Source organism: Myotis myotis, unplaced genomic scaffold (assembly GCF_014108235.1).
Source record: "Myotis myotis isolate mMyoMyo1 unplaced genomic scaffold, mMyoMyo1.p scaffold_m19_p_11, whole genome shotgun sequence".
Classification (NCBI taxonomy): Eukaryota; Metazoa; Chordata; class Mammalia; order Chiroptera; family Vespertilionidae; genus Myotis; species Myotis myotis.
The window spans coordinates 20,155,215-20,180,279 of record NW_023416315.1 but is presented as its reverse complement, the minus strand read 5'-3'; the positions used below and the strand labels follow the sequence as shown (position 1 = coordinate 20,180,279).

General features: G+C 44.5%; 1 protein-coding gene across 1 annotated transcript in view; it reads right to left on the bottom strand.

Annotated features, from left to right (window-relative positions):
* The window catches only part of CPVL (carboxypeptidase vitellogenic like), a 103,130-nt gene that overhangs the window by 6,779 nt on the left and 71,286 nt on the right, over positions 1-25,065 (bottom strand). The window contains exon 12 of the mRNA XM_036327747.1: positions 15,869-16,051. Within this exon, the coding sequence (XP_036183640.1) occupies positions 15,869-16,051 (183 nt within the window). The remainder of the gene's footprint in view (positions 1-15,868; positions 16,052-25,065) is intronic.

Genomic DNA, 25,065 nt, shown 5'->3' with positions numbered 1-25,065 from the left:
CATCATACTACTATTGACTGACTTTTTACGGTCAAAGGAATAGTTTTCTTTTAAGAGTGGAGGAAGAGCATATGTTACAACTAGAGGCCTGGTACACGAAATCTGTGCATGGGTAGGGTCCCTAGGCCTGGTTGGTGATCAGGCCCAATCGGGTTCCCCACCTCTTTGCCTTCCTGCCTCCTCCTTCCCTCACTCCCTCAGCACCCTGCTGCTGCTGGTTGCCTGCCATGTTCCACGCTGCCCCTGGTGGTCAGCGCATGTCATAGTGAGCGATTGAACTCCCGTTCTCCCGGTCGAACTTCCAAGGGAACATTTTGCGTATTAGCCTTTTATATAGAGAGATAGTAATAACTACAAAATGCATTACTATACTTTTCAGAAAGAAAGGATTATAAGAAATTTTTCAGGAGGGGCATATTTCTCTTCCAGGCTTCTTTCATTTCCATGCAATGAATCCCTCCTTCCCGTGGGCAAGGTCCCAGTGACAGTAAGAAAGCAGCTTGAACACGAGCTCCAGCTTCTGTCAATAGACTTGACTTAACTACTGAGAGTGAGTTTTAGCCCTAAGGCTGCCAACACCAGGATCTGCCCCATTCTTTCCCTCCACCCCCTTCCGCCACATTCAATGCCAAACACCCTCTTCTCTCCACACAGAAATGTCAAGCGAGCAAGACCTTACTTGTCTTAGCAGAATGAGAGAAAGCTGTTCTGTCTTTTTTCCCTTTTAAGAACCCACTTAACAACAAAAGGATTTGATGCAATTAAAAAGTAATAGAAACTCCACTTCCTCCATGTCCAGTTTTATATTTGACAGCCACGAGAGGATAAAAAGCACAATCCAGGTCATTAATGACCCTTCCTCAGTATCTGGCTTTACGATCTGCATTTGTAGATTTTCTTTGAGGACAGACTGAGTGGGAGGAGAGGGCAGAGGGGTGGCAGGGAATGCTCTAACCGGCAGTGTCCTGAGGACCGAGAGCCTGACTCACTCGCCACTTCTGGGGAACATGGAAGCCAGAGCGAGCCAGCCTGCTAATACTGTGTCTCCCACAAACATTGCAGACTGGTTTTACAGTGGAGGGCTGGGCTCTTGCCCCAGTGCACATCGCTGCCCCGCTCCACATCCAGGACGTCACTTTGGTAGCTTGAGCCCGGCCGTGGTGGGAGTATTCCCACCAAGGAAATTGACAACCACTACAGATCGGCATCTCTCCTCCCTCCCCACCCCGTTCACCCTCAGGCCACTGGTTCTCTGACGTTTTGGCTCTACTGGGGAAAGATGAAATATTTGGGCATTCTTCCTCTTTCTGAAAATCAATCAAAGAAACATCCACCCAAATGGGTAAATTAATGACCCTTCCTCAGTATCTAGCTTTACAATCTGCATTCATAGGCCGAAGTGTCTCTCACACCTTGGCTCAGGAAATCAGACGGGCCGGGTTGCAAATACCCGCAGGAAGGTGAGAAGGCCCTGTCGCCTGTGTCCAACCCTGCGCCCCCCCCTTAGTTCCAATGAAATTGGCAAGAGTCATATTAAAGCCACACCACCTGGTTCACGGAACCTCCGCTGGTGTCAGAGCCCTTGAGACCCTCCAGAGCGGGTCTGTTTGGGACAACTGACCAGACAGGGCTTCTAGGTTTAACTGTGTTCCTGACCCCCCAGCCTAAGGGGACCCCAGACCTGAAAATGTCCCCAGGTTCCAGGAATTTCAGATACAGAATATGCCAAAGGGCACAGCATTTTCTTGATGCCATTACTGGTACTTGAAAGAAAACAAGGTACACCATTTTTACTACCAAAGCAAGTCCAGGGGACAATGGGACAGTCTTAACATAACTTTATTTTGTTTCGTTCCCCTGTCCATTTCCCTACCTGACTCCACCCTCCACTTTGTTAACTCTCTGGCTCTGTTTAACATCCCCACAAGCGATTTCGTGACTCTGGCTACACTTCCTTAAATTAAACAACAGAAAAAGGTCACTGTTTAAAAAGCAAATCCAATTCCTTCTTTGTTCCTCAAATAGTATTAATTTTTAAAACCCATCCTCCATGTGTGGATAATACTTCAGATGTGAAATTTCTTCGTATTTATTCACTTCCCATAATGAAATGGTTCTCTGTGAAATTTCAATAGAGTATTAAAAACCACTCAACAGTTAAGAGAAGATTATGCATCATTGCCTAGCAGCTATACCTCAGTAAATAGATCTGCTATCCAATTTATGTTTTAAATAATACAATAAATTAGCTCCCTGAGAATTAGCTAAGTGCATATTTGGGTAGCTTAATTTAGAAGCATTCTTTTTATGCTAATAAGTCCTCTCTATTGAAAAAGAATCACATAAACCAAGAGGACTCTTGGCAAATAATCAGAGTAAAATTGGGAGTTGCTATTGTTTATTATTTCCTTTGTTTTCAGGAAGCAAGCTGTGTCCTTTTTTAAGGAAAGGAAAATAAATCAAATAGCAAGGATTCAATATTTTAAAAGGAGACGACACTGCAGTCAGCCCCTGAGATAATGAAGCTTTTACACCACCTTCCATAAATTGGTTTCCCAGGATGTTCCCCCCTCTCCCCCTATGTCACACAGAAAGGAAATAGTCTTCAGCTGACATCAGCAGTGCATCCTTTGGCTCAGAGCGGATTGTTTTGAACTATTCATTATCTCCTCATGTCTAGTCTGTTTCCTAGAAGACATTGTGGTGTGTACAATTGGGGAGTGACAATAGCATTCCTTGAGAATTGTAGTACACACACACACACACACACACACACACACACACACACACACAGGGAACCATGCCAGGTCCCCGGAGAGTCAAGGCCAGTGGGAGCACAGAGGCCTTGTTATCAGTACACCAGAATGGCCAAAGGCCACTCTGGGCATGTGCCTAAGGGGGATGTTCAAGGACTCTGAGCCTGGGATTCCTAATCAGGCCAAGATACCATGAGTGGGTGCAAAGATGCACGGTACACTGTGCCCTTCAGTAGCCAATATGATTGATATAACTATTGGCACCAAGCCTTCTTTGTCTAAATAAGTGTAAAAGTAGGTAACTGGCCGGCTAGTTAGCTGGAGCAGGCTGGAGTCAGCTGAGGATGGAGTGAGAAGAAGTCTGCTAGAGAGAGCAGCTGGGCAGGAGAGACAGGGGAAGCTGCTGAGCCAGAGAGCTCAGGTACCGCTATGATGTGAGGCAGTGAGTCTAGGAGGCAGCGTGCGGCTGCTCAGATAATAGCTATGGGTACAGAGACTGATGCTGCTTTCTGGGAATGTTCACCAGCCGGTGTCCAGCTGCCTGCCCCTATGGACTTTGCTGTGAGGACTGTTCTTGTCTGATGGCTATATGGCCACTGGCTTCAGCAATAAAGACTCATTCTTATACACCCACAACCTCTCATGGCTTCTCCGTCTAAGACCCAGGGTCCTAGGAGGGCCAGGCCCAGGCAGAGGGGCTGGGACCCAACACCTGCTGTCCAGTGAGCAGAAGATAAAGGAGGAACTTGGACTAAGTTCCCAAGAGTTAGTACAGTGGGCAAGGTTCAAGCGGGAACCAGCCCTGGCGTAGTCGGATGGGAGAACTGAGAAGAATATGTGGGCTCAGAGATACTCACAGCCACTCAGAGCGCGTGCAGGGCTCTTGCTACTGGCTCTGACACACACACACACACACACACACACACACACACACACACACACACGAGAAGGGTGTAGGCATGCGGCAAGGGCCAGTTTGATTTTAATTCTAACTCACTGAACATTTACTGAGTGCCAGGATCTGTGCTAAGGGCTTGCTACCAACAGAAAGCGTACATCATTCCTGTCCTCAAGGAGCTCAGTGTGGAACAGGGGAGGAAGGTGACTACAGAGTTAAAAGGAACCCCAGTGCGGTCCTGCAATGGGAAAGTGACCCAGAGAGGACAGGGAGGCATTCTGGGAGGGGGGCTTCCCACAGGTGATGCTGCAGCTTAGCTTTGAACGGCACATGGAGGCTTCCAGGCAGTCGGTTGGACGAGGAGAAAGGGCCTTATGAGGAAGAGGGAGGGCATCCCATGGGAACTGCTGGCTGATGAAACAGCAGGGGGAGTTTGGAAAATTATAAGGTGTTTTGTTTTCTTTCTCAAAATTCTAATTGGGAAAAAGGGAGAGTGAGTGGTCAGGTTGGGGAAGGAAGCTGAGGCCAGACCAACCATCATCACCATTCCAGTAAAGAGCTTGGACTCAATTCTGCAGGTAGCAGAGTCAGTGAGAGGTTTGAAACAAGGGAAAACACAACCAGACTTGCCTTTCGGAAAAAGCACAGAGAGGAGGGGAGATTGGAGAGGAGGGAGACTAGTTAAGAACAGCTATGGAGGCCCTTGTAAAAGGCAAAACATTCAAACAACAACATAAAACACATATTTAGAGAGTTGTTCAATAGCAACTCTTAAAACTTCTGCCTTTTCTTAAAACACCACAGGGAGAAACTATTTTATTTTAGAATTTATAATGTGGGGTAGCCATCATTTTTTTCTAGTGTCTCCAAAATGCTGTATAAAATCAGTGTTTTTCTTGTTAAGTAATTCTGTGTGGTTTCTGTGTTGAGCACTGGGAAATGAATCAAGCCATGGCAATGAGAAGGCTATTGGAAGGCAGATGTGAGAAATGCTAGCTAAGGGACTGGGTGAGTAATATTTGCCAATTACAATTTTTCTTAATTTTCTGGTAAGACTCATAGCAAAGCAATTTTTAAATAACTTCCCTTCCTTGTTGTTTTAATGGAAAAATAATGGAAGTGAGGGGCCTCGTGCTGTGTCGGAAAAATATTCAGGTCCTCCCAGACAGTCTGGGGCTTGCCTGCAAATCCACGATGTGAGTTGAAATCTATTTTATCTAGTTGCTTCTTATACTGAGCCACTGTGGGCGAGTGGATGTAAAACGATGCCAAACGAATACATTTCTGATTTTTTTTTTTTGAGCTGGATATTTTGGTAGCCAACCTCAGCTCAGGACATCCTCAATGAAAAATGCTTCTGCAAAACCAAAGCAGCACCAACACTTAGACATGCCATGTTCCTTGCACCCTGTCACTGTGCTTGGATGCTGGTCTCAGTCTGATGGTAGCCAGAGAAGAAGATGGGAAAGACAGCAAGAGAAGAAGAAGGCAAACCATGAGTGTTAGACATGGGAAGAACATCAATCCCCTCTTCAACTGAAGCCCCTAGGGAAAGATGACTAGAGACAAGTCCAAGATTTGATGATAACAGTGGAATAACCAAAATTTTTACACATTACTGGCAAGAATACATCAATTTAGAAAACAAGTTGGCATTATCTTATGCAGTTGAAGATGCTTGAATCCTGTAAACTCATCAATTTCACCTCTAGGCAATATTCTTACAGAAACTCTTACACGCAGGGCACAAGGAGACATGTGCAAGAATGTTCACAGCAGCAAAATTTGTAATTGCAGAAAACTGGAAACAACCCAAATGTCCAGTAGCAATGGAATGGACAGAGAATATAAGCATGCAATAGAATGTTATGCAGCGATGAAAAAGGATGAGGCACAACTGCACATATCAACATGGGTGAATCTCACAAAGCATTGCATAGCAAAAGTATGTTATTGCAAAATACGTACAGAGCAATTGCTTCCTCTAAAATTAAACATGAAAAGTAAAATATTGTTTATGGAGATATGTCTATTTATGGAGATGCATATCTATAGTAAAACTATTAATTTTTAAAAAGGGGAAAAGGATGGTGAAAACAAAATCTAGGACAGTGAGGACAGGGGATGGGATTGGGGAGGGCAAACTCATGGTATTGTTGCATTTCTTAAACCAGCTGGCTAAGTCTAAGGGTGTTCATTTACCACTGTCTGTTTACTTTTACACAAATATTATACATATTCTTTGGCTATTATTCAATTTTTAATTTAAGAAAAGAAAAGCCACCTACTGATGCTGCCAACTCACAAAAAATAAATCTTTAAGAAATTTAACATGTTCTCTGCTCTGCTATTTTCTTCTGCCCAACCCAGAGATGAGGAGATGGGCCGTCAGTCTAAAAACTAAGCGGGAGGAGATAGAGAAGCAACTGAATAGAAACAAAGGCAACCATGGGAAGTCCCCTTCTGGAAAGCAGCTCTAAGGAGACAGAGCTGCTGCCAGAACCTAAACCTTGGGACTCCGGTTGCTGCATAAAAAAATAAATGTTAGGAACAAAAACAAACACCCACATCTCCATGCTGGACAGCAGAAGAGCAAGTTGCCAAATATTTTACTGTATTTTTTTCTGGATTGTTTTTTACTCTCTAATCTAAACTCCATATTCCTCCTCTTCTCTGTTTCCATATGTTAGAAGCTAAGTCCAGGTGGAAAAACAAAAACAAAAAGGCTGGGTGCTCCATTTATTGTCAACAGGGATGGTTCAGATTATTGTTCAACTAGAAGGAACTCAGTGCCTTAGAAACATCTCATTACGTGATGCAGCCACTTCTACGTACTATCATTAGACTGCCCTGGAGCAAAATGCAGAATCCCTCACAGCCCTCTCTCTTTCTTCCATTTCTCAGCAAGCGTTTCCTTATTACAGTGAATCTGAAACTGGATACAATTACAGTAGGGCCAGACCTTTCTGATAAATAATATTTAGCCCATTTCATCATCTGAGCCTTTAAAACCCAGTATCTACTAAGGACCCTCTTAGGGGAAGAGCTGCTTGCTCTGTGAAAACAGATTAATGCTGAACATCAATAAAGGCTGTAGGAATAAATATTACATGCTTACTAGCTGCCAGGTAGAGTGTCAAGTAATATATAAGCATTCTTTCAGTTAATCCTAATAATCCTTCTGTGAGAGAGGTAGGTGTTAATATTATCCCAACCTCACAGATGAGGAATCTCTTGGAGAGCTTAAGTAATTTTCCCAAGGTCACACAACCAGTAAGTGGTATAACAAGGAGGGAAACCAGGTCTAACATAGTATCTAGCCCTAATCCCTATACTACAAGGTCACTGAAGTATGGTGATAGTAGAAGTAGAGTTGCCATTGAAATACATTAGAAATAAAATTCAAGTCTACTTGATAGCTAAGCTCATAACTTCTCTTTCTGAAGTCACCAAAGGTGGTTTGGGGTTTGGTTTGGTGAGGGTCTATAAATTATTTTTAACAATTCAAATAGTCTAATTAAAATTATATATATATATATATATATATATATATATATATACACATATATATATACATACATATATATATAGTGTAATATGTATAATATATAAATATCTATCTATATAAAAGCCTAAGTGACCATTTAACCATTTGACCAGTAGCTATGATGCGCACTGACCACCAGGGGGGAGACACTCAACGAACAGGCAAGGAAACATGGGACAGATGAATCTCAGATGGAAGAGGGGAGGGGGGGAAGAGATTAACCAAAGATCTTATATGCATACTAGAGGCCCAGAGTATGAATTTGTGCACTGGTGGGGGGGTCCCTCGGCCTGGCCTGTGGGGATCAGGCCAAAACTGGCAGTCTGACATCCCCCGAGGGTCCAAGATTGCGAGAGGGTGCAGGCCAGGCCGAGGGACCCCACCAGTGCACGAATTCGTGCACTGGGCCACTAGTATATAATAAAATAGATCATACATGAAGCCATTTCATTGAAATTATCAATCTAATAAGAAACAAATTTGTGATATATTAATATACATATTTCTATATGAACACATTCAATAAGAACTACCAATGGGTCTGATAACTACTATAATTTTAAAGTAGCGATGGCCATAAACATTGTTTCAAGGTATTTGCAACAGCATATGTATTTGATATGGAAATACTTCTGCTTTCTATTGGTGACAAAGTCAAAGGCACTGCCAATGCCGCTGTGGTTTGTTGCCTACACTCATAATGGCAGGAAATGCTAAATTTTAAAACTCATAATGGAAGGAAATGCTGTTTTGGTTAGAGGTTAGTACAAATAAAGCTGCAATTTTTTTCCCCCATCTGAGTTCACTGAACCCTTGAATCCTAAGCACAGGCCTGAACCCAGGTTAAGAACCCTTCTTCAATAACCTGACAATCACCTCCTGGAAGTGCTAGGCTTATTCCTGATAAGGCTGCCGTCTAATCGATGCATTTGAATTCTTGCTTTGACATAGAATTAGTTGTATCCGTCCATTATAGCATGTGACCAATAATTAACATCCAGGAACAAAGAATAAGGATGTAATATCCAGGAACACGTTCACTGTGACTGGTGGACCACATGTTGCTGAGAACCCCTGCGGATGGTGTTTACAGTAGACCATGCTTGATCGAATAGTGTCTGTGTTGGAAAGGAACACACATACATTGCTACCTAAAGACACTGCATGCGAGGACCACGTTATTTCAGTATAGGGCAAAAACTCGGCTGGGAAAAGGAAGCTAATGTTTTGAATGAATGAAATAGTTTTTCTACAAGTCTGAATTACCTACGGTCTGTCAGTGTTTTGAGAGAACAAAGGCCACTTGTAAACCTACAATGCATGGTGGAGACTGTGGTCTGAAATTTGACTTCAGGTCTTGGTTGAAGATTTCAGAGAAACAGCGCCACACCAGTAGACACTGTGGACGAAGGGGCACTTTGCTAAATGTGATGCTTCTGCTCAATGGCTGGTTTGTTAAGAGTAAAACTATGTTCTCAGGTTTCTGGTAGGCCTGGAAGTAAATATCATAGGTCAGGGTTTAGAAAACACGTTAGGCATCAGAGTGGAAGTTTATCCAAACATAAGCCACACAGGGTTCCTGCAAGATGAAGGCCATTTTAGTACCAATAAAGGGACAAAGCACATACAAAGGACAAAGCTATGTATTAGAATTCCCTAAGACAAATACTGAGGCTCAGGTCCCACCTCAGACCAATAAAGTCAGAATAACTGGAGATAGGGCTTGGGGATCTGTATTTGTAAGGGTTGAGACACACTGATTTAGTTCAACATTCCTTTGCTATTCGTCCCATCAAGATGAATCTGGCCTTGCTCTGTGATTTGCTTTGACCCAGAGAATGCCATGGACTTTGGAACCCTGGGTTTACAAGGACTGGCATCTTTTGCTTCTCAATTTGGGGGACCAGCCCTCATGCTGTGAAGGCCAGGCCAGGACACTGCATGGTTAGAGGCCATCTGGAGGAGAGGAGACCATCTTGGATAGCCTAGCTTTCACCAAACTCTCAGCTGAATGCATTTGCATATGCGACCTCAGTCTGAATCATCTGAATCAGAAGAACCACCTGGCTGAGCCCATCCCCTCAATATCATTGTGAGGAATAATACATTACAGTGTTTAAGTCACTACATTTTGGTGTGACTTCTTATTCCATAATAAACTAAAAAAAAATGTTTACTGACAATGCTCTATTCTTTTCTTGAAATATCTGTTGTTCCTATCTTGGAATCTTGACATGAACTGAAAGGCAAGGCTGGATACATCTTTCTAAAGCAGATAGAAGTCATGATTACACTGAGAGCTTAGGTGAAAGCTTACCTAATACAAAGGAAGACCAATATCCCCTGTGGTCTTAGGTAAACGCCCTGCTCCTGAGAGTTGGGTGGCCATTGTGATAGACATACAGACCCACCATCAGATCCCCCTACAAAGGTGCACTTGCTGCCCTGCTGCAGGGAGTCCAGTCAACAGAAAGCCTCCAGCTTCCAGCCCCTTCAGGGTCTGCCTCGGCTGCACAGAGCAGTCTTTCCTATGATGAGGCCCACCTTTGGTGACTGAGTGAGGTGGAGATAGAAAGGCCTGGTCATTTGGGCCTGATGTGGAATACTGATAGAAAAGACTCTCTCTGGAGTTCCCTGCAGGTTGGCCAAGGTTTAGATGGCCTGTGCCACAGCTGGGTTTCCCACCCCTTCCTTTCACATGTGTCACTTCCTAATAAACATCTTGTATCCCAAAAGTGGCCTCAATGTTTACTTCTGGAGAACTCAACCTGTGACTGCCATAGATCTAGGAGGTTTTACTTCTGAGGATGTGGGATGTGGGTTGATTGCTATGTTCTGGTTGTTCTGGCCACAGACTGATTCCTATAAAAGGACAGAAGAACTTTCCTAGGTCTAAAAGATGGAGACAAAGAACCCATGAATCTGGACTTCCCTCTTTGTGGAAGGGAACAGGGCTGGGAGAGAGATGAAGATCCTGTTGAACAGTTTCTGTAACAATGCCAAAACATTTTCCCGGGAAATTAGCTGCATTTGGTAATCATTGTCTCAAATCTGTCCAGCAGTTACTTTCCTCCATTACATAGCGTCTTAAATGCTCACTCCCTCTCAACCAGTCACATTTATTGCTCGTTGCTTACTCTGAGTTTGTCAATGCAATCAAGAACGTGGTGAAGACCTGCCTGGAACTGTTAATTTCCTTCAGAAATAGTTCATAATGCTCCCAAAGCTGTTTAAAATAATTTAAAAAATGAACTGTCAGCAGGAAATTCAAGAAAGGCAGGTGGCCAGCTCTCTGTGGATTATCCGAGGAAACCCTCAAATCCTTCCACTCAAAGCACCATGGTTATTCTTTTAATTGTGTGTAGTCAAAGAAGCACAATAAAGATCATGTTCGTTTTAGGAAAGCACAGCTGAGAAGCTGGAGTTATGCTTTCTGTCTGCACAACATGCTTTCCCCATCCTCCTCCTCCCTGGAGGCACCCTCTTGCCTGTAGGGGACAAGTGATTCCATGTGGACTGGATGCGCTGCCAAAGACTGTCCATTGCCAACACTCCACCCAACTTTGTGACCACCACCACCTCCTACACACCCAAGGGCACACATGTGGGCTACATCTGGCCAACCCGAGTGTTCCACCCCTTCCCACTCCACTGCCCTCTCGGCCTCAAAGGCACAGTGGTGCAAGGGAAAGATCGGTTTGGGTTGTCAAATCTCAGATACGACTACTATTTAAAGCCTTAAGCGAGTTTCTCGGGTGAAACTTCTGGTTCCTCATTTATAAAGTAGTACATTCAATCACATAAAATATAGGGGAGCTACCAGAATGTCACAAAAAGGGGTGTGGCAGACCACAGGCCCAAGGGCTTGCATATGCTCCCGTGGCCCTCCTGATACCCTGTGAAGTAACTGATCTCCCTCTGAGTTTACAGAACAAGAAACCAGCCCAAAGCTAGTAAGTGACAAAGCTAACATATAAACCAGGCTTGTCTAATTCCACAGTCTACCTTCCTCTCCTGATACCAGACAACCCGCCATTGATCATGACTCTCAGAATGACCAAGCTTTGAGGGTGACGGTTCCTTCGCTCTGGGCTCAACCTCTAGCTGAAGGCCTCAGGAAGTACGGGAGCACTTTCTTCCCATAAAGCTCCTAATATTTCCTGTTTCCCAGGGATTCCCCTACCCTGACCTCTCTCCACCCTGAATCCATCCTTTTGCTGACATTTTAAACTTCCCAAAGAACACGTGCTTACACACCTTCCATGGTGACAGGTGGTGTCTGCTGCCACTTTGAGAGCCTTAGAGGAGTCAGATACATGGAGACAGAAAGTAGAATGGTGGTTCCAGAGCTAGGGAGAGGGTTGGGGTGGGGAATATACTATTTAGTGGGCCAGGGTTTCAGTGTTCCAAGATGGAAAGTGCTACGGAAATGAATTGTGGTGACGGTTGCCCACAAACATATGTAATACCACTGAACTGTACACTTAAAAATGGTTGAGGTGGTAAATTTTATGTTTTGTGTTTTGCCACAATAAAAAAAAATTGGGGAAAACCCCAACAACCTTCAATGGCTGCCCAGTGCCTATATAATAAACACTCACCCCTTTGCCTACCACAGAGGCCCCACAATCCCCTTCCACTTTCTCTCCCAGCTTTTATTATCCAGGCTCCAGACTAGAAACTGGGTTGAGCACTCTGCCTGTGCCCTGCCCCAAATACTCTTCCATACTCAAGGTTCTGCCCACCCACCGTGTTTTCTCTGCTCATCTTAGCCAATTTTAGCATCTGTGCTTTTAGCACAAGTTCCCAGATAAAGTCATAACTTTTCCTACCAGTGCATGAACCTGGTCTCACCATCTACTAAGCTCTAGTACTTTCTAAAAATCCAGATACTCTGTCTATGGGAGGTGAGCTATGTGACCTCACAGCTAATCCTAGATGGGAAACACATTATTTCTCAGGCCTGCTGTAATTATAACTAACATATGCAGGTTCCTATTTTAAATATATTAGCATATTGCTGCCAATCTGTCATTCCAGAGGTGGGTCCCCTTGAGAAGCTGAAAACCACTGGACTGGAAACCAGAAGGCCTGGGGTCTCAGCTCCGACATGAAATGGGTAGGAGACTTTGGGGCAGTCCCTTAACCTCTGGGCTTTGTTTCTCCATCTGGAACATTAGATCTGAAAGTCGTTTCAGCTGTAAAATGTTACCTCTCTGAGATGTTCCATCCTGAAATCACTGAATAACCTGAACTGATAATGAAAAAAAAACAAACAAAAAACAATGACTTAAACTACAATCAGGGAAAACAGACTTGTTGGATATTATGCTAAAGGCATAATATCAGAAGCTATGCCCAGTGAGGTTAGATAAGAATGAAAACTGACCAGTGCCTTTTCTTTCAATGTTCATATGGAAACTAATTTCAATGAAAATAGTTTCATTAAAATAAAGATAGAAAAACCTGTAATGGTTTCAATGCTTTTGCCAGAAAATATTAGCTTAATAAAATTTGTTCTAGGAAAATGTTCTTAAAGAAAGTCATCAGTGTTGCTATTATTCTGATTACAAATTTATATTTCTAAATGTGGCATCAAAACTTCCTTGGGGTTCAGATGACGATTCAGTGATGTAAGAACAAAATGTCCTGAATTTCAAAGACCATGACAACATCAAAAGAGACCATGGATGCCCTGACCAGTTTGGCTCAGTGGATTGAGCATTGGCCTGCGGACTGAAGGGTCCCAGGTTCAATTCCCGTCAAGGGCATGTACATTGGTTGGGAGCATATCCCCAGTAGGGGGTGTGCAGGAGGCAGCTGATCGATGTTTCTAACTCTCTATCTCTCTCCCTTCCTCTCTGTAAAAAATCAATAAAATATATTTTTTTAAAAAGAGACCATGGCAGCAACTCTGAAATTCGGAGGACAGAGAAAGACCCCAAAGGAAGCAGCAAAGTGGCCTTGACAGTGATGGCTGTGGGTTGTCACCAGCCAAGGAGAAAGAGGATTAGCCCTCTGATCTACCTGTAACACTATTAAGTCAATATATATTGACTACACACACACACACACATACACATATATACACACAGACAAATATACTTATATACACACATATATACATATACACACATGCACATATACATTTATACACACACACACACACACATACACATATATACACACAGACAAATATACTTATATACACACATATATACATATACACACATGCACATATACATTTATACACACACACACACACACACACACATAACACATACCTGAGTCAATACTAGTAGAGGGTGTGTGTGTGTATATCTATACCTATAAATATATACATTGAAGGCCACTATGCTATTTTATATTTCTTGCTAACTGTGCCCCTCTGGGCATTACTAAAAAGTAGATATTTCAGTTAATTCTTAGAAGCTATCTTCGCAATAACTCAGTCCAAACCTGGCATTTTACAGATGAACAAACTGAGGCTCAGAAAAGGCCACTGCCCCAGACGACCAGGCCAAGTCCAATTGTTAGAATGGTACAGATGCCAAAGGCTTGCTCCCTCTCGGCCAGGTTGAGCGTCCACCTTCACCCTTCACCTGGCCTCTGAGGCTGGCCGCAGCTGCCTGGTTTCCCTGGGCATCGCTTGCCGGGAATACATGGGGACGCCCGCTCCCTCTCCCAGCACCCTGTTGCTCCCTGCAGGGAGCTGTCACTCCTTTAAGTGGGCATTTTAAGGAACCATCCAAAAATAAGTCTACTTTGGTTTCGATTTTTAAGTTAAGAGCTGTGGAGTTTGGCAGGGAGGGCGGTTTCTATTTTGGCAGACACATATGCATGCTTCTGTGCTGTGTGTCTCATGCTGGAAAGCAAGTCCATGGCTAAGGTCCGCTGTTTACATTATCAGCCGCTTGACATTTGGACTGTGTGCTCAGTCCAGCCTGACAGAGGATGCCTTTCTTAACATGGGACCTCTTCCCTCCTCCATTCTGCCCTCATCTCTACCCACCACCCCACCCTCCACCCAGCACTTTGGGCAGGAGCTCTGCCAACATTTGTAAATCACCTACATGACATGCTGCGTGGTGAAACCCTCCCTATCACAAACATATGTGGGCCTTGTTCCTTTGTTGCCTGTTTTTGGCAGCCAGGGGAGTGCCATGGCAGCTCTCAATGTGTTTTGCATTCACGAGAAGGTCAGCGGGCGCCGTGTGATATTTGCCACAAGTTTCTGAGTGGCAGGCAATCCCTTTGTCCACCTCTGTGGCACATGCAGCCACAATCCGGTCTCCCAAGCGGCTGCTCTATGCACAGAGCTGCACAGGACACGTGTGCAATGCCAAGCACGGCAGCGCTCACAGGCTGGGCTGGGGACACGAAATAACAGGTGGCAGAGGCAGCCATGAAAGGAACTGGAGGACATGCCGAGTGTGCCCGCTGCCACCCTCCTCAAGCAGTGAGCATATGGGGGACACCTGACGTGTCCATTGCTCCCTGGCCGTTCAACATTCAAGTCTGCCCTTAATGGCCTAACTATTAATATGACAACTTTCCCCAAAGAGTTGATTTTCATTCATTTGCCCTGATATTGATTTTTATCATTTATAATTCTCCTCTTGTTATGTACATTCTTATAAGTAGAGATTCCTCTCACCAGAGCCCAGAAATATGTCTTTCAACGATTTCTTTTGTTCATCGAGGTAGTTAACATTTTGGGCAATATCTAAATTTCTCACATGCTTTTAATTAGAATGACTGGGGTGGGGTAGGCAAATCTATTCTTTTTACATTAGAACATCCATAATTTTACTTGATCTATCAATTCTTTTAATGTAAAAGTAACCCAGTAACCCCTATGAAATTCTTTGTGAACTCTCATTTATTATGTCAAATTGAAGTACTTTCAAGGAAGTATGTGTCTGATTAATTTCTGTTTGGAGCATGGATTTGCCTAATGGAAAACTCGAGCATTTAGAATCCCAAATACCCAGGGAGCCAAAATTGAGGTCCCAATGTTGCCTCAAATAAAAAATTGAGGGAAATAAAAATGAAGTCCAAAACATTTAAATTTCTTCTCTTGACTAAGCAAATGCTTGCTGAGGGGCTTTCTAATTTCTCCAAAAACTTTCTGGAGGTGAACAGTGCAACCGTCAAGTAATCATTGGAGAAGCCTTGTCCTGAGGAGCCGAGATCCACAAACAAAGGCGGGGTGGATAGGCTTGGCCAGGAGTAATATCTGATCTGATTCCTAAAGGGGAGGTCACACTAGGGGCATCAGGTAGAGAGATTTTGTCTTGGGCTCCAGGTATAATATACAAATATGATCATAGATTGGCCAAAGGAGATTACATTGACCTTTCCTCATGAAATTTGTTCAAGCTCTCCTTTTGTTCCCAAATACACTAATTCTCTCATTAATGATTCACTTTTTGGGGGCTGAGTATTCTCTTTTTGACTGCTGAACAATGCCTACACTTTGGTCTTGTGTACTTCAACAGAAACTCAGACCACTCTTCCCCTGTGGAAAGTAGGACCACAGAGGCCACATTTTGGCTGGTGTGGGCCTCTGCTTGAGGCCAGCCATGCCCAATCGATGTTTTTAGGCTTTGTTTTCAACCCACCCTCCCATTCCCACAAGCCGAAGGCCCCAAAGCATGTTCTTACCTGATGGAAGTTACCCACTTGCCGCACATAACCAGCCACTTCCTTATCAGACTTAAAGATCTTCCAAACTGTTCTTTCTGCTTTCTTGTATTCCCGGGATCCTTTCCAATTCATGGCCATCAGGGAGCGCTCTGTCAGGGGGGCTGCCACAATGATGTCCAGTTGGCCATTGTAGATGAGCACCTACATGAAATTGAGCCAGGAACAAATGCAGGAGTCAGTGAGTTAAGCCAGTGACTCTACCTAGGTAGCCAAAGTGCACATGCACATGCACACGCATGGGAGAAAAGGGACCATGAGCTTCTCTCCTGTGGTGCTCCCAGAGGCCTGGCTCACAGGCCAGTGGGGTCATTTTCTTCCAGTTGGCCACACACATCAACAACCTGAAATAAACTGGAGCCTTGTCTCAACTGTTGCCTTCTCCCAACATTTGATTCTTCACAGGAATCTACCTAAAGGCCTCTCTTGGTTGCAAACATGTTTGCACTGTAATACTCGATGATATTACATGCTCGGAGGTATGGCTATGCTAAAGAGTAGAACTGTACTTACCACATGTTTGTAGAGCTGAGGAATACTACACCCCGGATTTTCACGAGGCCTGCATTTCATTAACTGGGCTTTCAGGCACTGCAGTAGCTGGGCCTTCCCTGGGGGTTGTTAACCCATATGGCTCTCCTCTCCACATTGATTGTACAATGGCCACTATAATGCTTTGAGGCAGACAGACAGATGCAGGTGCCTCAGATTTGTTACTTGTTGGAGGCAACTGTGTCTGCCATGCAACTTCTAAGACCTGCTGTTCTTAAATAAGACAGATATTTTCCAACAGTGAGCAATGTCCTTCCTTCCCAGAATTCACTTGTATTTTTTGCCAATTTGATGGCTATTATAATAGAAACAACCCTGGGGAAGCTCTTATCTCTTCTTCCCAAACAATGTTCAATTTGCTTGGAAAAGAATCCAGGTAGCACTCAGTGCGGGTGAAGCTGTGGCACTCCCCAGCAGGGCAACAGGCGCTCTCCTCTGCAGGGCCACTTAACGCAAACTCTTTCAATGTTGAGACTTTCCATCTCACTAGTCCTGAATTTTTAATGAATTTTATGAAAATAAGCCCAAAGAAACTATATTCATTAGTCTTATTATAAAGAAAAACTCAAGCACAATCTAAAGGTTCCATGATTAGTAAGTGGTTAAATGAACTGTGGTATGGACATTTTTTGGGATAGAGCAAAACCATCGAAAATGTTTGCCTGAACCATGAAGCAAAGTGGAAAACCCTTATCCCATAAGTCTGAGAGCCAAAAGTCAAATATATATATATCACCATTAGGAATAAGATAGGTAGACATATTCTCATGTGTGTAATGAGACTGTTTAAAAAAATGAATACAACCCATTAATTTCAGTCCTTTTCTCTTTTGTTTTCTACTCTTCTTAGGCTATTTTTATGCAACTCCCACAGTAGGAATACTCATACGGCACTGTCCCTCTGTCCCCAGCAAGGGGTGTTCCTCAGCTCCATGCCACTGTTCATCTATCTGGAAGCTCTGGTTTGGCTCAAGTGAAGACCTTTGGTTGAATCCTCACATTGGATAGAAAAGGTTTCACTGCATATGTTTCCATCCCGGCCTCCCTGGTACAGGCTTCTTAAAAGGCTCACACATAATTAAAAAGCCCGGGACTTTGACACACTGCAAATCCTCCGGCAGCCCTGGCCAGGACTCGGGGGAAGATGAAAGAGTCCTGGGCTCTGCCGCAAGAACGCGGGTCTTTCATGTCCTTCCGTCCCCATCACCACTTCACTCCCCTCAACAGAAACCCAGAGGGGAAAATCCTGGTCGATTTAAAGCATCTTGAGAAAACTCAACTCCCCCCTAGCAATAAAATTTTGCATTGTTTATTCAAAGACATTGCCTCAAAGACCTTGAGTACTTCTGGCCCAGGCAAAACTCCTACAGCTGTGTCGCCGACAATATGGAAACAATTATATATGATCTGTACCAGCAAACAAGGCTTAAATGCTCCACCATTCTAGGAAGGCCTGATTATAGCTGATTAACAGAGATAATCATCTCTAAAGTAATTCCTCGGCTAGCCCTCAATGAAAAGATGCCGATTCACTAGGAGATGCACCAGACTCTCCGGCGTTTTCCTCTCCGTGGCCACAAAATGAAGCTTGCTGAGTGTCTTTCTGAGTGTCTCTTGTAGGGACTTGCTAGCAACAGTATATTTTGAAATTGATTTAAGGGATTTCATCAATCGATGTCATCTTTAAGGGATGAAAACCCACAGATTACAGCAAAAACAGGCTAAGATGTACAGCATTAGTGTGCATGGTTGTTGAACTGAATTGAGATGAATCCCAGCCCTGAGCTGTGTCCCTGGTCGCCTCTACTGGTCCTAAACCAGAGCACTAGCTCCCTGGAATGCTGCAGTGAAGGGCTGACCTGCATCACTTTGTGCATGTGACAGGCGGAAGGCCCCCTTTGGGGGGGTGGGGGTAAATGGAAATCCTCCCTTTACAAAACAAGGAAAACATTTTTAACTTTTAAAGGGCACATAAGTCAAATGCAACCAAAACAGAAATCAGATTAATGTTCAAGTGAAGTGATTTCAGGGCTGGCCTTTAAGGGCCCCAGCCTTAAATATAAGAATTCCTGAGCTTTTATTTTTATCTAAATGTCACGTTTATTCTCGTCGGACCTCACAGGAATATCCCAGTTGCCTGTGGGGCTGGATGAGTGGGCAAAATATCCCAGGGTGCACTGACAGTGAGCTGAGAAGCCAGGTGGGTGAAGTGCATGGCTGGGTGGTCCTGAAGCCCAAGGGCACATGTGGGCGACCCACATCCTAACAGAGAAGTTTAAGGACAAGGCATACGCCCTGACGCATTGGCCAATTATGCAGGATCTACACACACACATTCGCTTCATTTTTTCCTTGTAGGGTGACCAGCTGTCCCGGTTTGTCCTGGGCTGAGGAGTTTCCCAGGATGCAGGACTTTCAGGCTAAAACTGGGACAGTCTGGGGCAAACCTCCCCCGGAGGCTTGCTGGTATTTTAAGCAACAGGATCTAAAGACGGAGTGGAGACAGAAATGAATGCAGGCTTGAGCTACACTCCCCTTGTCAGCAGTGAGCCTAACAAAACCCGGAGCAGGGACAGGGCTGCTGGGAGCTGGTTTCCCAGGCGGCATCCGAAACACGTGTCCTGGGTGGTCAGCTGTGAGGCCTCCTTTTAGAGAATGTTCTTTTCTGTCAGCACTTAGAGGACTGACTGGTGAGCTTGCTGGAAGGGATGGTTATGTGAAGACATGGAAAATACTTCTTATTAAAAAAAAAACAATGAACAACTATGATTCCACGGTTTGTGCTCTGTAATTACTATAAAAAGATGCTTCCAATTTGGGAGAAGAAAACATCAAATACAGGCAGTTAGGGTAGTCTAAGTATGAGTGATTTGTTTTAACGTGACTGTTTTCTAGGTTTATGTTATAAATGTGGTTAGGATGCACAAACAAATAAACAAACAATAACATTAAGAGGTTAGGCACCTCCATTAGGCAAAAGATGGGTTTAATCACAGAATAATTTATGGAAACTCCAATATTACCCCTTCTCAGTTTTTCATGACAACTAGGTAAAAAGCACAACTTCAGTTTGTTCACAGGCGACCCTAAAGACTCATTCCAGAATTCAAGCATTTGCAAGAGACAGCACTAGGTCATCTGAATTACAAGCATCTTTCTTGGGGGAGGTCAAAGGACAGAGATGAGAAAAGCATTTTTATGATGTTCTTTATTTTCTGAAGTGCTTTCGTGTCCACATGGCTTTATTCTCATTCTGCTACACGAGGTCGGGATGAAAGTGTTCGCCTCCGCTTTAGGAAATAGGGGCACAGCGAGGTGCCAGAATGCATCCTAGATCCCGACTTGCAAATTTGTACCTGGAACTCCCCAGGGAAAGAGCTAAAGGCCTTCGAACCAATAAGCATGTACTGACTCCCCACAGTGAAGTGTTTGGTGCCCCTGGAAACGGAGAGTTGGTTGAGCATGACACAGCTCACATCTCCAGTTCAGAAACAATCTTGGCCTGTGTGCCCAAGTCCGGTGACATAACTGCATCATTTCTCACTTTGGCTCTGTGGGCAAGGATGAGTGCAAGGGCATTGCTCAGCTGGTGGCAGATGCCTCACTTCTGCAGGGAGTGGCCTTGGTGAAGCTGCTGTGGGGCGGCATCAGCTCCTGGAGAAGGAAGCTCCCTGAGCACCCGGTCTGTCTGCAGCCCTTGCACAGTGCCTGGCGTCCCATAGAACGTATTGACACTTCCAGGCATAGTCAGTTGCTCTCCTTAGGCGTTCTGCCATGCTGTAGAGTGACTGCTGCTGTGGCTTGCCCAGGTCCACTCTTCCTTCTCCTGGTGACTGTCCTCCCAACCCCTAAAGGATACAGCCCTAGTGGAGCTGTCAATCACAGCATCCCGCCTCTTCTGTGCCAGGGATGAGCATGTGACCTAAGCTAGGCCTCCCTGATGAATCTGCTCAGATTTTTTCCTGGTCCCTATCTTTCCTCTTCACTCCAGCTCTTCAGCTTTTCTGTGAATTCTGTGACCTCTCGTGTCTTCTGATCAAGTCTTTTTATGCTTCAAGTAACCAGAACTGTTTATGTTGCTAAGAGCACGCCATCCAAACGCGTGCACCGCCAGGCCAGTGCACACAGGCCCCAGCATGCAAAACAGGGAACCCCTGGACCTGGGCTTAACCTCCCTGAGCTTCAGTTTCCTTTCCTGGATGTGAAGGTGGTAAGACCTCCATCCCACTGCAGCGAGGATGAATGAGGTGATGTGCGTACAGCTCCTAGGACAGGGCCTGATACAAACTGAGAGTCCAGTGACTGTTAGGTCCTCTTCATTTTTAGGCAGGTTGATCATTTGATAATGACTTGACTCAACAAAGCACTTCTTCTAAAACAAACCCCCAGTGTGTATAGATGGTCTTTTTGTGCTCACTACTTGGTTGCCAAGCTCACTCTTTCGGACAAAGGCCTATGGTAGGAGGGAATCCAGCCAGGGTAAACCTGAACTTTATATATTCAAACTCCTGAAATAACACACCTCTCCCTGGGACTTTTACACATGTCGGGTATAGCGTCTCAGAAATATTTTCCTGGTAGTCAGAGCCATAAGTTCACCAAGTACTCTTTTTAAAGGAACTTATAATTTTGAAGCATGGGATTCAAAATCACAAGGAATTTCCCCATATTTAAATGCTAGGAAAGTATGGTAAAAAGTATAGCTTTGAAAAGGATATTTTGAATAATAATTGAACATGTTCGTCCTTATTATGTTACAGGAAGTGTGCTAACCATTTTACACCCATGGCGATTTCATAACACCCCCAGAAGGCAGGGGGTAGTTACCCTTTTTTAGATACAAGGAGACAGAGGTGCAGGGATGTGAGCCAACTGGTGACAGATTCAAGTTCAGATCTGCCTGAGTCCAAAAGGTTGTGATTCTAACCTCTCTTCCCCACTGTCTCCCTGCCCAAGTCACTACCCCGAAAGAACACATCGATCAGGCGGTGTATCTGTATTTGTAATTCCACATGCAAGGAGCAAACCTAATGATAAGTGTGCCTGCTTGTAATGAAGGATACATGTTTATAGTTAAGAGCACAGGCCCTGTGTCTGGGTTTTGAATCATAGCCCTGCTACATACTAATAAGATTACCTTAATTAATTACTCAGCCTGTCTAGAGTTCCGTTTCCTCATCTGTAAAATGGGTATAAGGGAAACATATAGGACAGAGAGTCACTGGGAGAATTACACAACATAGGCATGTAAAGCTCTTTGCGTCCTAGGCACACAGTACATGCTCAATTAATGCTAGCTATTATTATTGTCCCCACATTTAAAGAGCTCAACATAGCTATTCAAACAGCTGCATAACTTCCAAAAGAAATGTCACCTGTGGATTACAATTGTGATTTAGGAATAAGGAGTTCGAATTCTAACACAACCGCATGAGGTCATAAATTTGGTAAAACGAGCAGCAGGGCCTTAGGAAAGTAGTATGACACTTGCAGACAGAAGACTTGAGGCCCAGCCCTGGCTCAGCCCCCAGGGCCTGTGCTTCTGGGGTGACATTGACATGGCATCTACTCATTCTTAGCCTTAACTTTCTCCTCTAGGAAGTGAAATACATATGTAGTAGAGTTGTTATGAAGGCCACATGGGATACGAGATGTAAAAATGTCCTGTCACTTGAAGAGCAGGGTTTCATCAATGGTTTTGTTACTCCTTATGAAGATTAATCTGAAAATTACATTGCGATAGTGGAGTGCAGAGGTTTTAAATTGGCTGCCTGAGGCCTTGCAGATCTATCCACTGAGTCTACATCGTGGCACAGTTTTTGCAATTAGATGCCAGCATTCAAATACGAGGAGATCTGACCCTGCTGGGCCCGTGTTTCCCCTGGGCCACAGTGACTAACCCTGGACTTGAGCTGTCCCTCTTACACACAGCCCCACCCCTTCCTCAGTGCCTCCCCCCTCCCCTCCACCCCCATAGGTGCAAGGGCAGTTGCCATTTTTTTGGTGCTTATGCTATTATTTTTCTTCAAAGAGAAAAATATTTCTCCGTATCCATGACTTTGTCATGGGCAAACAGAAAGATCAATAGGTCTCAATCCAACACTGTTCATTGATTTCATTTCCTTCCTGGATCCTCAGGCAGCTGAAGTCCACTTCCATCCGAAATGGAAGGGAAGTGTGGCCTTTTGTCTGAGTGGGAGAAGAGCCCATGACTTACATAAGGAATGTGTTGTGTCTGTTTGTTTACTCGGCTCCTATGAAATGTCGACTTACTCAGCAGCAAATATTTATGAAGCGCCTAAGGATTAGGCGCTCAGGGGACAGATAGGGAAACATGTGACCTCTGCCCTGATGATGCTCCAGACTTTTTTTAACTCTTCAAAACAGTGACTAATCCGAAGAGAAAAGGCAAGTTCACCCTTCCGTTCTCTAAGTTCTCCTTAAAGGAGAGGCCAACCAAAGTCTGTTCCACGTGCATCTTCCTAAAATCTAATCATTTAACCACCAACTTTTCAAGCTCTGGACGTATATAAATCAGTAGCGATTCATACATTCCCCTCTCTCAGCAAGAACAAATTCTCCCCAGCAGAGACCTAATGAGCAGAGCCAGAGGATGCTGAACCCTTACTTTGCACAGTGTGTGCCTTTCAAAGGTATTTTCTGGGCAGATATAAAGCAACCCACTGTTAGCAAAACAATACCTGTTCACCACTTTACCTGCAGAGGCAACTGAAAAGATCCCATGCCCTCAGAACTCAGATTTGGACTCCAAGTAAGTTAGGGGGTGCCACATGCTACTCCATGGGGAAAGAGACATCTGGGCTTGCAATGGTCCCGCACAACTGGCTTCTTGAAAGAGGGGGCTGGGGGCAGAAATGTATATAAATGTGCATTTTGTTGTAAATGTCATTGCCTCCAGTCTCGAGGCAGAAGGATGGAAATAAATCATGTGCGGGCTACTGTCTGATCGAAACTTTAACTTCTTTGTTAAACCAAATCAAAAGAACACAAAACTGCTCCCTGTGTTTGCCCGTTTGTGCGGCTACTTTTAGGAAAATGACTGAAATGCCGCAGGAGGCGGCTTTGGTCTCTCGGCAGAACGGGAAAGCAAACCGTGCTTGTGTGCGAAGGCGAGCTTTTTGTTGTTGCGCTTTTAGACGAAAGATTTATGCTTATATTTTGGCCCATTTACAACCCATCATAATACTTTGCAGACGAAGTTATGCTCTTTTCCCAATGATCTAGTGACCTTAATCTCTAATATTTTGTGGTTTCCTGTTTGGGGAAATGATTGAACAGCAGCCTAAGCTATTCCAGGCGGCCCGGCGTTCCCAGTTGGCCGCTATCTGTCTTGGTTTTGAATGTTCTCCTGTTCACCAATCCAAGAAAAAAAAAAATTGGTTTAAAGAAGGTTTTCCTACAGATGCTAAATCAATGAAAACTCCTACCAAGCGGCCCTCCACACTTCCTCCTCTGGCTGCCTTACTTATCATTCTTCTATTACAAACCCCAGCAGCGCCAGGAGTCCTTTCTGCCTGAAGCAATTAGCATGCTCCACCACTGCCGCTCTCCTGAGCAGAAGGGAATTAATTTCACTAATATCCAACTCGACCCAGGGCCCTTCCCCAGGGCTTCTCACCAGCTCAGCTGCAAAAGAAGAGCTGAACCTCCACTTTGCACAATAAGGTTCAGGAAATGTTCCCGCCTGGAGGCAGGGTTGTTATCTCTTCCCGGACAATGCCTGGCCCCCTGGCCCCAGGTGCCTATGGCTCACAGGAGTCCCTCTTCCTGGTGATTTTGCAGGAATACCAGGCTGGAAGGCTCAGGAAGCCCAATCCCTGTGGTCCACCCAGAGAAGACTATGGCAGAAAACTAAGGCCACCATTGAAGGAAATAGCAGTCACTTATGCCACCACGTTGTGCTTCCAAAGGGACATATTTTGCTTCCAAGCTTAAGGAAAAGGGAAGACAATGAAAGAGAGAAAATGGACTTGGCATAAACACCCCTATGTGCCTGCCATCCGCCTACCAGCTAGCTTTGCCAAGATGAGCAAAGAAAAATGAGAATGGAGCAAAACAAGGTTGAGAGTGTGTGCGGCGATTACACAAATAATGTCTTTCAGCCAAAGAAAATTATTCCTGCTTTCTTGCAACTTAACTCTAAATAATTTCGTTGCTTTTAGAGGGGAACAAGGAGCTAAGCCAGCGTGGCAAAGAGCCAGCAAGCCATCACTCCAACCCAGGCATCTCTGAGGAAAAATTAACCACCTAGCATAGCACACTTAAAACGACTTTTAATGATGGCCCAGAGTAATATTTTTCTCTGGTTTGAACAGAAAAGTCCCAGGCTCACTCCAGGGTCTTCCCTCTGCCTTCTCGTTCCAGGGTCTGCTGTCAGAGCCCTTTTCTGATCTTCTCACCTCTCCAGGGTCTCCTCTGATCAATGTCCATCCCTGGGTTTAGGAACTGAAAGTGCCCAGGAGCAGGCCTGCCACTGCCCACACAAGTCCCTCTGGAGGTGAAAGTCCTCCCTGGTTGTCAGAATGTCAGTTTCAAGGTCGCCGGAAGGGCCATCTCCAAAGACTGCCACATGCTTGCCACTGTGG